General features: G+C 42.1%; 1 protein-coding gene across 1 annotated transcript in view; it reads right to left on the reverse strand.

Annotated features, from left to right (window-relative positions):
- Positions 1–2,933: 2,933 nt before the first annotated feature.
- Positions 2,934–13,953, reverse strand: part of erf (Ets2 repressor factor) — a 71,831-nt gene continuing 60,811 nt past the window's right edge. The window contains exons 4-5 of the mRNA XM_061897260.1: positions 6,743–7,623; positions 2,934–5,092 (exon numbers count right to left, since the gene is read on the reverse strand). Of these exons, the coding sequence (XP_061753244.1) occupies positions 4,523–5,092; positions 6,743–7,623 (1,451 nt within the window). The 3' untranslated portion in view covers positions 2,934–4,522. The remainder of the gene's footprint in view (positions 5,093–6,742; positions 7,624–13,953) is intronic.

Below are 13,953 nucleotides of genomic sequence, written 5' to 3' on the forward strand. Positions count from 1 at the left end.
CGTGTACACGGCGGCGTTTAAAAAAGTCATAGATTTTACTTTTTGAAACCGATACCGACAATTTCCGATGTTACATTTTAAGGCATTCATCGGCCGATAATGTCTAGGTTTCGATGTTCTCTATATCCAACATGATGTATTATTCTAACTGATCTTTTTAGTAACAACGTTAATGAATGAAGTGTACTTTTGTAGTTATTTCCCCATATTTCTACACAATAAATCAGATATTTAACACTAGCGAGCAGTAGATAATATGGAGTGACTTTTGGTCTAGAACATGTTTTGCTTTATTCATTATTGATGTGTTTCTTGCTACTTTATGTTGCATATTTTTATTTGAGAGTTCCAGTTCAATTTATCATTGAGATCATTATACCTAGAAATTTGATTTAATTTACTCTTTCAATTTCTATTCCGTCTATTTGTATTTGTGTTTGGCTTTGTCTTCTACTGATACCAAATTGCATTATTTTACTTTTACTGATATCCAACTAAAATAATGCTATTTGGTAACATGTATTCTTACTTATTTGAAAATCCCATTTGGGCACAAATCAAACATTCAAATGAATTTTGAAGAGGGGAAGAAATCTTTTTTTTTAAACTACATTTTATCTCTTGGATAAAGATGGCCAATGAAAAGAACGCAGACAAAAGCGCGTGTCACGCCACACATCTCATCGCACCCAGACGCCAAGACCACGGACAAAAGAGGCTCAATCTCTGCAGAAAAAAAAAAGATTTCAGTGTACCTCAGCACAAAGTATGAAGGTCTGCTTGACACGGGACGACACAAAGCGTCTCCTCTCGCATGGAGGTCGCTGCTATCTGCAAAACAACACGCAGAAAGCGACATACTAGTCACATTAGCACGATAACAGCGAAATAATGCAACAAATAATTAGTTATTAGTCACATTAGTAAGGCAACACAAATGTATAGCACACAAAGAAACAATGGTAGTCACATTAGCACATTAACAGAGAACACAAACAAACATTTCGCAATGTTAATCATATCAGCACATAAAATAATAATTTAACAATGTTAGTCATATTAGCTATCTGTGTTGGCTCTGCGATGAGGTGGCGACTTGTCCAGGGTGTACCCTGCCTTCCGCCCGATTGTAGCTGAGATAGGCGCCAGCGCCCCCCGCGACCCCGAAAGGGAATAAGCGGTAGAAAATGGATGGATGGATGGATAGTCATATTAGCAAACAAAAATGTATAGCACACAAAGAAACAATGCTAGTCACATTAGCACATTAACAGAGAACACAAACAATCATTTAACAATGTTAGTCATATTAAAACACTAAAAACAAGAATTTAACAATGTTAGTCATATTAGCGAACAAAAATGTATAGCACACAAAGAAACAATGCTAGTCACATTAGCACATTAACAGAGAACACAAACAATCATTTAACAATGTTAGTCATATCAGCACAAAAAATAATAATTTAACAATGTTAGTCATATTAGCAAACAAAAATGTATAGCACACAAAGAAACAATGCTAGTCACATTAGCACATTAACAGAGAACACAAAAAACATTTAACTATGTTAGTGATATTAGCAAACAAAAATGTATTCCACACAAAGAATATTATCAAACAAAATGTATAGCACACAAACAAAACAATGCTAGTCACATTAGCACATTAACAGAGAACACAAACAAACATTTAAAAATGTTAGTCATATTAGCAAACAAAAATGTATAGCACACAAAGAATATTAGCAAACAAAAATGTATGGCACACAAAAAACAATGCTAGTCACATTAGAACATTAACAGAGAACACAAACATTTAGCAATGTTAGTCATATTAGCACACAAAAAACAAGAATTTAACAATGTTAGTCATATTAGCAAACAAAAATGTATAGCACACAAAGAAACAATGCTAGTCACATTAGCACATTAACAGAGAACACAAAAAACACTTAACTATGTTAGTGGTATTAGCAAACAAAAATGTGTTGCACACAAAGAATATTAGCAAACAAAATGTATAGCACACAATGAAACAATGTTAGTCACATTAACAGAGAACACAATCATTTAACAATGTTAGTCATATTAGCAAACAAATTTATAGCACACAAAGAATATTAGCAAATAAAAATGTATAGGACACAAAAGAAACAATGCTAGTCACATTTGCACATTAACAGAGAACACAAACATTTAAAAATGTTAGTCATATTAGCAAACAAAATGTATAGCACAAAGAATATTAGCAAACAAAAATGTATAGCACACAAACAATGCTAGTCACATTAACACATTAACAGAGAACACAAACAAACATTTAGCAATGTTAGTCATATCAGCACACAAAAAATAAGAATTTAACAATGTTAGTCATACAAGCAAAAAAAAATGTATAGCACACAAAGAAACAATGCTAGTCACATTAGCACATTAACAGAGAACACAAACAATCATTTAACAATGTTAGTCATATTAGCAAACAAAATGTATAGCACACAAAGAATATTATCAAACAAAAATGTATAGCACACAAACAATGCTAGTCACATTAACACATTAACAGAGAACACAAACAAACATTTAGCAATGTTAGTCATATCAGCACACAAAAAATAAGAATTTAACAATGTTAGTCATACAAGCAAAAAAAAATGTATAGCACACAAAGAAACAATGCTAGTCACATTAGCACATTAACAGAGAACACAAACAATCATTTAACAATGTTAGTCATATTAACACACTAAAAACAAGAATTTAACAAGGTTAGTCATATTAGCAAACAAAAATGTATAGCACACAAAGAAACAATGCTACTCACATTAGCACATTAACAGAGAACACAAATAAGCCCCCCAAAAAATAATGTTAGTCATGTCAGCATGATAATAATACAGAGAAGGCAGCAAATAAACACAAAAAACAAATACATTTTTTAACCTTTTAATAAACCCTGATTATTGTTTCAATTACAGGAGAAGATTAACAGAAGAGAAACGTCACACGGCTACTTCCTGTCAATCATTGGGACTGACCGCTGTGAAAGAGCCGGCGTAGACAACTAAACAGTGAAACATTACAATGCTTTTTTTACATTTTTTTTTTTAAACAACACTTTTTGTCTCCTTTCACAAATCTCCAAAGATAAAAAAAATATATATATACACACACCGTTAAAAAAAATAAAATAAAAAAAATCACCAGGAGTTTACATGATTGTGGTAAAAAAAAGAAAAAGAAGTGAATAAAAATAAAAATGGGTAACAAAAGAAAAGATGAGAAAGAGAGGAGTGCAAATTGGAAGCAAAAAATATTTCACTTACAGGAGGGGGTGGGGAAAAAGTACAAAATAAGCAGGTTAATAATAATAATAATACAACAGCGTCATTACAGGAGTAACAGTAAAAGGATCAAAAACTGAGTGATGACAGGTGAAAAAGGGCGGAGCTTTTCGTGTCGCTTATTTTCTTGACCGACCACAGGGGACGCCGACACTGCTACTTTCGTAGAAAAATACATTGTACACCGCCTTTTTAAAATATGCCACGACCACTGCCTTGCGTGTATCCGTGGTAACCACGGGAAGTCTCTCTACTGTGACGTCACTTCCTGTCTGAGGCAGATGTGGCCGCCATGTTTGTAGTTTTACTTCAAAAAAGGTAGAAATGGCTCAAGCGAAGGCAAAGGTGTGGTCATACAACCGCTGAGATATATATATTTTTATATATATATATAAATATATATATTTATTTTGTATGAACACATGAAAAATATATTTAGTTTCTTTTCCATATGGAAATATAACATTTAACTTTGAGTAAAATATAGATTGTGTAGTTTGACTTTAAAAACAGAAGAAGGCAAGTCGGTAGTTTGTGTGAGACGGCGAGGGGGGGCGGGGCTTCGTAAAGGCACAATCTTATTTCATCCAATTAGAATATCTCTTTTTAAAAACATTATTATTTTTTTTCAAGGTCATCAAAAATAAAGTTTAACCGCTAAAAAAGATCACCAAGGAGCAGCAAGTCGCCGGCTCGCTGCTGTAAATGCCCGCCGGGAACACTGCGGCGCGAGGGCGAGGAGGCTGGGGAATGAAGACGAGACCTTCGACGCTGGAGTCGAAGCACGGTGGAGTGGGCGTGGCCTCCTGGCCGTGTGGGCGTGGCCTTCCTCTAGCTATTACCCCTTAAGAGTCGGGTGCACTCGTCCTCGGCCTAGAAGTAGCGGCTCTGTAAAGTACGGAATGTTGCCTCGATGACGCCGAGATGGCCGATGCCCCCGGTTAGTCTTGTAAACGCGGCGAGGCACTTGTGTGGCGTCGCGGCGTCAGTATGAGACCGTGTCAGTGAGGCGTCCAGTGACAAGCGGCGTCCATGTTTGCTTTAGTGTTTCAAGTGGCGAGCGCCAAAAAAGACCAAACATGATGTCCTTTTAAGGAGTGTGAAATGATCCCGCCCAGTCAAAGGTCACTCATGCGGTCCGTGGGCGTGCGCACGTAAGCGGCGTGCACCACGGCTCAGCAGCTGGCGTTCTCCAAAGACAGCTGAGCGGTGGCTCGCTGCAGCTCCGAGCTGGCCCGGCGCTGGGTGGGGGGCGGCGGCAGCATCAGGCCCAAGATGACGCCCCGACCTCCTCCGTTCTCCGCCGGCCCCTCCCTCTTCCGCTCCTCCGCCTCCTCCCTGCCCTCGGCTCGCACTTTCTTGTCCTCAGCCTCGTCCTTCTCGCCGTACGCCTCCATCTTCTGGTCCTCGCTCCAGCGGCGCTTGAAGCGGAGTTTGAGCGGTATGCAGCGGGTACCACCGGGGCTGATGGGGGTCGGCTCGCTCTTCAGGCTGAGGAGCGGGAACGCCGAGTGGCCGGCGCTGAGAGGCGGGGTGGCCGGCGTCTTGAAGACCTCCTCGTCGTCGTCGTCGGGGTCGGAGGGCGGCGGGAGGGCGGTCGAGGGGCTATTCCTGGAATGATGGAGGAGGGGGTGATGGGAGGCGGCGGTGAAGATGTCGTCGTCATCACGGTTCATCTCCTCGTCCTCGCTGATGTCGGTCACTTCCACCTCCTCCTCCGACTCGATGTCAGATATGGGCTCCACCTGTAACACCAGCAGTTCATTGGTCACATGCTTTTCTTATAAACCCCGTTTCCATATGAGTTGGAAAATTGTGTTAGATGTAAATATAAACAGAATACAATGATTTGCAAATCATTTTCAACCCATATTCAATTGAATGCACTACAAAGACAAGATATTTCATGTTCAAACTCAAAAACTTTTTTTTTGTTGCAAATAATTAACTTAGAATTTCATGGCTGAAACACATGCCAAAGTAGTTGGGAAAGGGCATGTTCACCACTGTGTTACATCACCTTTTCTTTTAACAACACTCCCAATAAAGGTGTTGGAACTGAGGAAACTAATTGTTGAAGCTTTGAAAGTGGAATTCTTTCCCATTCTTGTTTTATGTAGAGTTTCAGTCAGTCAACTGTCATATTTTATGCTTCATAATGCGCCACACATTTTCGATGGGAGACAGGTCTGGACTGGAGGCAGGCCAGAAAAGTACCCGCACTCTTTTTTTATGAAGCCACACTGTTGTAACACGTGCTGAATGCGGCTTGGCATTGTCTCGCTGAAATAAGCAGGGGCGTCCTTGAAAAAGACGGCGTTTAGATGGCGGCATATGTTGTTCCAAAACCTGTATGTACCTTTCAGCATTAATGGTGCCTTCACAGATGTGTAAGTTACCCATGCCTTGGGCACTGCACCCCCAGACCATCACAGATGCTGGCTTTTGAACTTTGCGTCGATAACAGTCTGGATGGTTTGTTTGCCCTTTGGTCTGGATGACACGATGTCGAATATTTCCAAAAACAATTTGAAATGTGGACTCGTCAGACCACAGAACACTTTTCCACCTTGCATCAGTCCATCTTAGATAATCTCAGGCCCAGAGAAACCGGCGGCGTTTCTGGATGTTGTTGATAAATAGCTTTAGCTTTTCATAGTAGAGCTTTAACTAGCACTTATAGAAATAGCGACCAACTGTTTTTAGTGACATTGGTTTTCTGAAGTGTTCCTGAGCCCATGTGGTGATATCCTTTAGAGATTGATGTCCATTTTTGATACAGTGAAGTCTGAGGGATCGAAGGTCATGGTCATTCAATGTTGGTTTCCAGCCATGCTGCTTACATGGAGTGATTTCTCCAGATTCTCTGAATCTTTTGATGACATTATGGACCGTAGATGTTGAAATCCTTAAATTTCTTGCAAATGCACTTTGAGAAACGTTGTTCTTAAACTGTTTGACTATTTGCTCACGCAGTTGTGGACAAAGGGGTGTACCTCGCCCCATCCTTTCTTGTGAAAGACTGAGCATTTTTTGGGAAGCTGTTTTTATACCCAATCACGGCACCCACCTGTTCCCAATTAGCCTGCACACCTGTGGGATGTTCCAAATAAGTGTTTGATGAGCATTCCTCAACTTTATCAGTATTTATTGCCAACTTTCCCAACTTCTTTGTCATGTGTTGCTGGCATCAAATTCTAAAGTTAATGATTATTTGCACATAAAAAAATGTTTATCAGTTTGAACATCAAATGTCTTTGTAGCATATTCAACTGAATATGGGTGTAATAGGATTTGCAAATCATTGTATTCCGTTTATATTTACATCCAACACAATTTCCAAACTCATATGGAAACAGGGTTTGTACAACATCACTTCCTGTTTGATGTCTTACCTTGATCTTGGGCGCTCCCGCACCCATCTGTCCGGACACAGCGAACAAGGAGGCGGAGCCAGCGGCGGAGGAGGAGGAGGAAGAAGAAGCCAATGAGGCTCCCGCATCCCGCTGCTTGCGGCCAAGAGGGGGCGGCTGAAGCTTGAACTTGAAAGGCGACGGGTGCTGGTGGGCGTCCTCGCCGACCCCCAGCGAATGGGGGAGAGGCAAGGGCGGGCCGTGCAGGTGGTGGGCGGGCGGCTTCTCGGGGGTGGGGCGGTGGGGCTGCGGGATGATGATGTTGGGGTAGTGAAGGAAAGCGCGGGGGCTGAGGTGGTAGTTGTAGACGGACTGGGTGTGGGCCTGCAGGTAGTGCTTCATGTCCTCCGGGTTGAAGGAGAAGTGGGAGCCCAGCATGGGGGAGGAGAGCGAGGGGGAGGGGGTGTAGGACAGGTGTGGGGTGGGCGTCATGGAGAGGGCCGGGGACAGAGTCGGGGCCAGCATCCCCCCGGGGCCCGGCAGGGGCGACACGGGGAACGGAGACAGGGACTCGGGGTGGACCCTATGGGAGGGTCTGGGGAGTCCCGCCGGGTTGCCGCCGCCGTAGACCCTGAAGAGCGACTCGTGAGGGTGGCGGGGCGGGAGGAGCCCCCTGAAAACCCTGTCGGGCCCCGCCGCCCGCTCCTCCGCCCCCACCGCCTCCTCCAGCTCCGAGTTGGTGGACGTCCCGTCGCTGCAGTCGCTGACGGAGCCGCGGGCCATGCGGCGCGCCACGCCGCTGAACACGCCCGGGCTGCGCAGCTCCTCGCTGGACGACAGCACGTCCGAGGGCGCGGAGGGGGGGAAGCGGAAGTGGGTGCCGCCGGTGGGCACGGGCGGGGCACTCTGTGGGATGCTGCGACCTGCGACGACAAACAACCGAAAATAAAAAAAAGGCTTTATTTTGTGTCACAAACATCTTTTTCACCGTTCGTGTGTTTCTAATTTGCTGCTGGAGCAGACAGAACTTAACGAGGAACAAACTGTGTGAGGTTTTAGCCGCACTAACAGAACTTGACGTATTTGGCGGAGTGGGGGGTGGGGGTTGGGGGAGGGCAGAAGACAACAACTATTGCATCATGACATCGGACAAAGTGGACACATGGCTCCCATCATTCTGATCGAAAAAAAACTGGGTAAAAAAAAAAGAAAAAAGGTGGGTGGTTCTTTAACCCCCGCCACCTCCACCCTGGCACCGCTTCCAGAGACTGTGGCACTGCAATAAATTCTTGGCAAGCGAGCGCGCGCCACAATTAAATACTGGAAAAGTAGCACTGGCTGCCATCACAAACATGGGCTGGGCTGCTTTTTCCACCGGTGCTCAGCCACTGTGTGTGTATGTGTATGTGTATGTGTATGTGTATGTGTATGTGTATGTGTGTGTGTGTGTGTGAGAGGGATTAGCAAAGTGTGTGTCCCTCGCAACAATCAGTGCAAACTGACAGTGTGTGTGTGTGTGTGTGTGCGCGTAACGTCACAACACGCGTGGGCCACATCACACAAAGGCTATAATTAAAGTATCGTGCCGCACTTAAGTCAGCCAGGATCCAATGCTCCATATGGACCCTGTTAGCACTGGCTGGAACACAACAGAACAGAACAGAGAGAGCACTTTGGGGGTGGGGGGGGCTGGGGACATGATGATGTCACTCACATAAATGATGGATGTGATTAGTTGATGGTTAAGACGAGCGTCACTCAAACGGCGTTCGTGTGTGTGATGTTATGTAAACGGTGAGAGAGTAGAGACACTTGTATTGACAACATGTCCTGGATTGGCAATGGCCATTATTCAGCGTTCAATAGTTCAAAGTTGCGCCATTGTGGGGGTTAGGTCGGGTCGCGGGGGCAGCAGCCTAAGCAGGGAAGCCCAGACTTCCCTCTCCCCAGCCACTTTGTCCAGCTCTTCCCGGGGGATCCCGAGGCGTTCCCAGGCCAGCCGGGAGACATAGTCTTCCCAATGTGTCCTGGGTCTTCCCCTTGGCCTCCTACCAGTTGGACGTGCCCTAAACACCTCCCTAGGGAGGCGTTCGGGTAGCATCGTGATCAAATGCCCGAACCACCTCATCTGGCTCCTCTCCATGTGGAGGAGCAGCGGCTTTACTTTGAGTTCCTCCCAGAGGGCAGGGATTCTCACCCTATCTCTAAGGGAGAGCCCCGCCACCCGGTGGAGGAAACTCATTTCGGCCGCTTGTACCCGTGATCTTGTCCTTTCGGTCATAACCCAAAGCTCATGACCATAGGTTTCCCGTCCAAAGGCAAATCCTAGTAACTCACTTCTAGCTGATTTAGAGAAAACAAAAGAAAACCAATCTATCTTGAGGCTGTCTTACAAAGATCTACAAAGTCATCAAAGGTATAGATGTTTTCTTGAGCTTTCATTTTCTTGCCGATTGAGTCATGGATTGAATCTGCTCTCATGAACGTGTGCCCTTTCTCCAGATATTTTATCACAATCTCGGGTGGGCCCCATTCTGCGTTTGCACATTGGGCAAGAGCCGTGTACAGCGTCCAGTTTTTATTTGGACCTCCACAGTTATCTGCCCAAATGAGTATGCAAGGAGAAGAATCAAGAACAATACATTTAATGAAGGTGCTTTTCAACGTCCTGGGCCAATCTTCCAAATATCCCCTCGTGCCATAATATCACATAATCAGGTTGACCGTCGGCCCCCATTGGTGCAAATGTCTCATTAAAGACAATAAGGCGACTGACAAAGAAGCTCCGATTGGTTCCTTTAGATACTAGGTTTTTCTGTTGTATCTACGCGGTTATGTGGTAGTTGCTAGGTCCTGCCATGCGCGTAACAGCTTACTTACGGAACAAATCACAATATCGCATACACTGATGTAAAGCATATCACCTCGGAACTCCAAAATTATCAGCTCAGTTTTGATCAAAATTGAGTTACTGGGTTTTGCCTTTGGACGGGAGAGGTGAGGATGGGAACGTAGCTCCTTCTTCACCACAACGGATCGATACAGCGTCCGCATTACTCAAGACGCCGCACCGATCCGCCTGTCAATCTCACGATCCACTCTTCCCTCACTCGTGAACAAGACTCCTAGGTACTTGAACTCCTCCACTTGGGGCAGGGTCTCCTCCCCGACCCGAAGATTGCATTCCACCCTTTTCCGGGCGAGAACCATGGACTCGGACTTGGATGTGCTGATTCTCATTCCGGTCGCTTCACACTCGGCTGCGAACCGATCCAGTGAGAGCTGAAGATCCCGGCCAGATGAAGCCATCAGCACCACATCATCTGTATTAAAATGTATTATGTAAAATGTATTAAACGTTCACATTTAATACATTTTCTCCTGCTCCAGTTTTTCCATAGGTCCTAAAAATAGGAGTAACGATATCGACCAATACAGAACACTTAAATCGTCATACAGTTTTCAGCCATATCGTCCCGCTCGAGCATACAGTGATCATTAGATCAACTTATTTAGACATGGCATTTGCTGTCTTAAAGGGCAACACACCCACACTCTGAAATGTCACAACAATAGGTGGAGTATTTCTACCATATACACACTAGATCCGCATTTTTGGCCTACAATCCGATCCATTATCAAGTCCCGATTTGATACTTTGACAATTGGTCATGGACCTTTTCTTATTTTATTTTGTGTGTGTTCTGGCAATGCTTACTTAATGGGGACATTGCTCTATTAACACACCTTTAGAATAGAATAGAATCGACTTTATCGTCATTATATTTGCATATAACGAGATTGAAGACTCCAACTTAAGGTGCAGTAGTGGGAACAAATATGGGGTGAAATAAATAACACAAGAGGTAATAAAGGAAAAAACTAACAATTGAAATAAACATCAAGGGACCTTTGACGGTATGGGGACAAAAAAAAACAGGTCCCCTAAAGGTAAACCTTTTTAAATGAGACTCAGATCCATTCTGAAGATGCCTGAGTGATTTTTATTACCTTAAAATATGATTCACATTCAGAATTGTCCATCTTTCTATACATGGTGAAACTTCCCATAAGACAGGGGTGTCTTTTTCCACTGAGGGCCGCAGACTGAAAAATCAAAGTATGCGGGGGCCATTTTGATATTTTTCCTTTTTAAAAGCAATACAATAGTTGTTGTTTTTTTACCTTTATGACTTTCCTCAAGTTTGGTCCCCGGTCTCCGGAAGGGTCTCAGTCATAAAAATGTTATAAATAAGTCATAAATTATATATTTTTTTATTTAACACTTGAATCTCGAGATCAACTTCTAGGTCTGTCTGTCGTTATAACGTTTTTTATTTATTTTGTTTTTAGGTTTATGGCCTTTATGTCAAAACCCTTATTTATATGGCAAACACACAAACTATGCAACATTTTCCCCCAAAACATTTCAAAGTGGAATATTTGATGTGAAGTAATTGGAACCCTAAATAGGTCAATAATTCTTAACAAATTAAAAAAGAAAAAGAATAAGTGTTGAAAATACGCCAAATGTATATTTATATATATATTTTTTAAACTTTTAACGCTTAAGTCTGTGGATCTCTTGATCATAAGATTTTCTATTTTTTTCATATCTTTGTTTGTTTGATACCTTTTTTTTTTTTTAAAGAAACTTTGTTTTGCACAAAATATGCAATATCCCCCCCCCCCAAAAAAAATATTTTAAAGTGTAATTGTTCCAGTGAAGTAATTGGAGCCTTCAGCAGGTCAATAACAGTACGCATGGCAGCTTTGTGTTATTAGTGTCAACATTGCAACTTTTTCTTGTTACATGTCACTTTTTACTCTTATATTACACTTTTTTATGTTTTACATTTTTATTATAGTATTTTTATGAATGGGCCAAGGGCCATTAAAAAAGTAGGTGGGGGACACAAAAGGCTCTCGGGCCGCACTTCGGACACGCCTGCTATAAGAGAACAGCTGTAGTACTGTATTCTGAGGATCATGTCATATTTAATTTGAACCTTTTTTTTTCATTTTTTAAATGTTCGATGAGGGCCGACTTGTCCATGGTGTACACCGCCTTCCGCCTGAATGCAGCTGAGATAAGCTCCAGCAACCCCCCGCAACCCCAAAAAAGGGACAAGCGGTAGGAAATGGATGGATGGTCCTCAGTAATGACGTACAAATTTGTGTGAATTGTGCAAAATTATTTAAATTTGGTCCCCATAAACCATTATAACTCTTGTACCCCGGGGCCCCCAGTAAGAGTGATCACCACATTACTTCATCAATCCAGAGCTTTAAAGACGTGTATGAGCTAACCGGGCAGTGGCCATTTTACCAAATTTTTCCACAACCTGTAGAAAGGGTGGTCCCCACAAGTCATGATCAAAAACTTGGTCCCCATTCCAAATGATAACCAGTATGTGTGTGTGTGTGTGTGTGTGTGAGAGAGTGTGTGTGGACACAAAGCTTATTTAATTGAATAAAGAATGTGCTAGTATTGGTACACATCAGACGATGTATTGAGTTAATAGTGTTGAATTGCTAGTGATTGGTTTGTAAACTAACAAAACAAAAACAATTTTGTAAGGTCAAAAACAAAACAAAAAAAATATCAATATAAACGCTTAAGTATCATTTGTATTCTGATACTATGCCAGGTATCGATATTTGGATTGATCACTCCTACTTTTCATGCAAGCGTTAGCAGTTAGTTGGGATGTTACAAAATTAAAGTTTCATATCACAATTATCATTACTCAAAAAGTACTCAACACACACTACCGCATTTTTCGAAGTATAAGTCGCACCCGCCGAAAATGCATCATAAAGAAGGAAAAAACATATATAAGTCGCACTGGAGTATAAATCGCACCTGCTGAAAATGCACAATGAAGGAAAAAAACATATAAGTCACACTGGAGTATAAGTCGCATGTTTGGGGAAATGTATTTGATAAAACCCAACACCAAGAATAGATATTTGAAAGGCAATTTAAAATAAATAAAGAATAGTGAACAACATGCTGAATAAGTGTACGTTATATGAGGCATAAATAACCAACTGAGAAGGTGCCTGGTATGTTAACCTAACATATTATGGTAAGAGTCATTCAAATAACTATAACATATAGAACATGCTATACCTTTACCAAACAATCTGTCACTCCTAATCCATAAATCCCATGAAATCTTATACGTCTAGTCTCTTACGTGAATGAGCTAAATAATATGATTTGATATTTTACGGTAATGTGTTAATAATTTCACACATAAGTCGCACCCCTGGCCAAACCATGAAAAAAAACTGCGACTTAGTCTGAAAAATACGGTAAACTCTTTTAACCAAGTTATTTCTTTTAAAACCTTAACTAAAACGAACAATTTTGCTGTTTAATCTTGGTATTTTATCTGTTTTAATACGTTTTTATTTTTTCAAATATTGCTGTTTACCGTAGCACATTAAGATTTTATTCAATGAAAAGTGCGCAACAAATAAAATGTATTATCGTTTATTTTTTCTCGCAGGTGTTGTCCGGGGATTCTGTTGAGCGGTCCTTGAACGCACCGTAAAAACACCTCTGTCTCTTTTCCTCCGAGTTTAGAACGATCACTCTGCTCTAAGAAAACACAGTTTGTAGGTTGAATGTGCATTGTTAAATATTTTAGTTGTGAAGTGAAGTGAATTATATTTATATAGCGCTTTTCTCAAGTGACTCAAAGCGCTTTACATAGTGAAACCCAATATCTAAGTTACATTTAAACCAGTGTGGGTGGCACTGGGAGCAGGTGGGTAGAGTGTCTTGCCCAAGGACACAACGGCAGTGACTAGGATGGCTGAAGCGGGAATCGAACCTGCAACCCTCAAGTTGCTGGCACGGCCACTCTACCAACCGAGCTATACCGCCCGGTATGCTCGGACAGTAATGTGTTTGTATAGGTTTAGATTGGGGTATGTCGTTTCTTAACGGGGTAAGACTGTCTCATGTTTTCCTGTTAGCAATTAAGTTAGCAAGCTGGCTTCATAAATCCGTGAGTTTACCAATGACAGTTTTGTGATAATCTTAATTTAAAACGATAATACTGACCGTCTGGATTCTTACCGCGGCTATCATTAATATGTTTTTTGTTTGTACAGTGGTGTTAGATGGATGATGATGTTCACAACAACACAAGCAGATGAGGTGTGTTGTGGGTAGGGATGATGTTCGTTAAGAAATTACAGAGTTCCGAGCCCGTTATCGAACCGATTCCTTATCGAAT

Source organism: Nerophis ophidion, linkage group LG04 (assembly GCF_033978795.1).
Source record: "Nerophis ophidion isolate RoL-2023_Sa linkage group LG04, RoL_Noph_v1.0, whole genome shotgun sequence".
NCBI classification, from domain to species: Eukaryota; Metazoa; Chordata; class Actinopteri; order Syngnathiformes; family Syngnathidae; genus Nerophis; species Nerophis ophidion.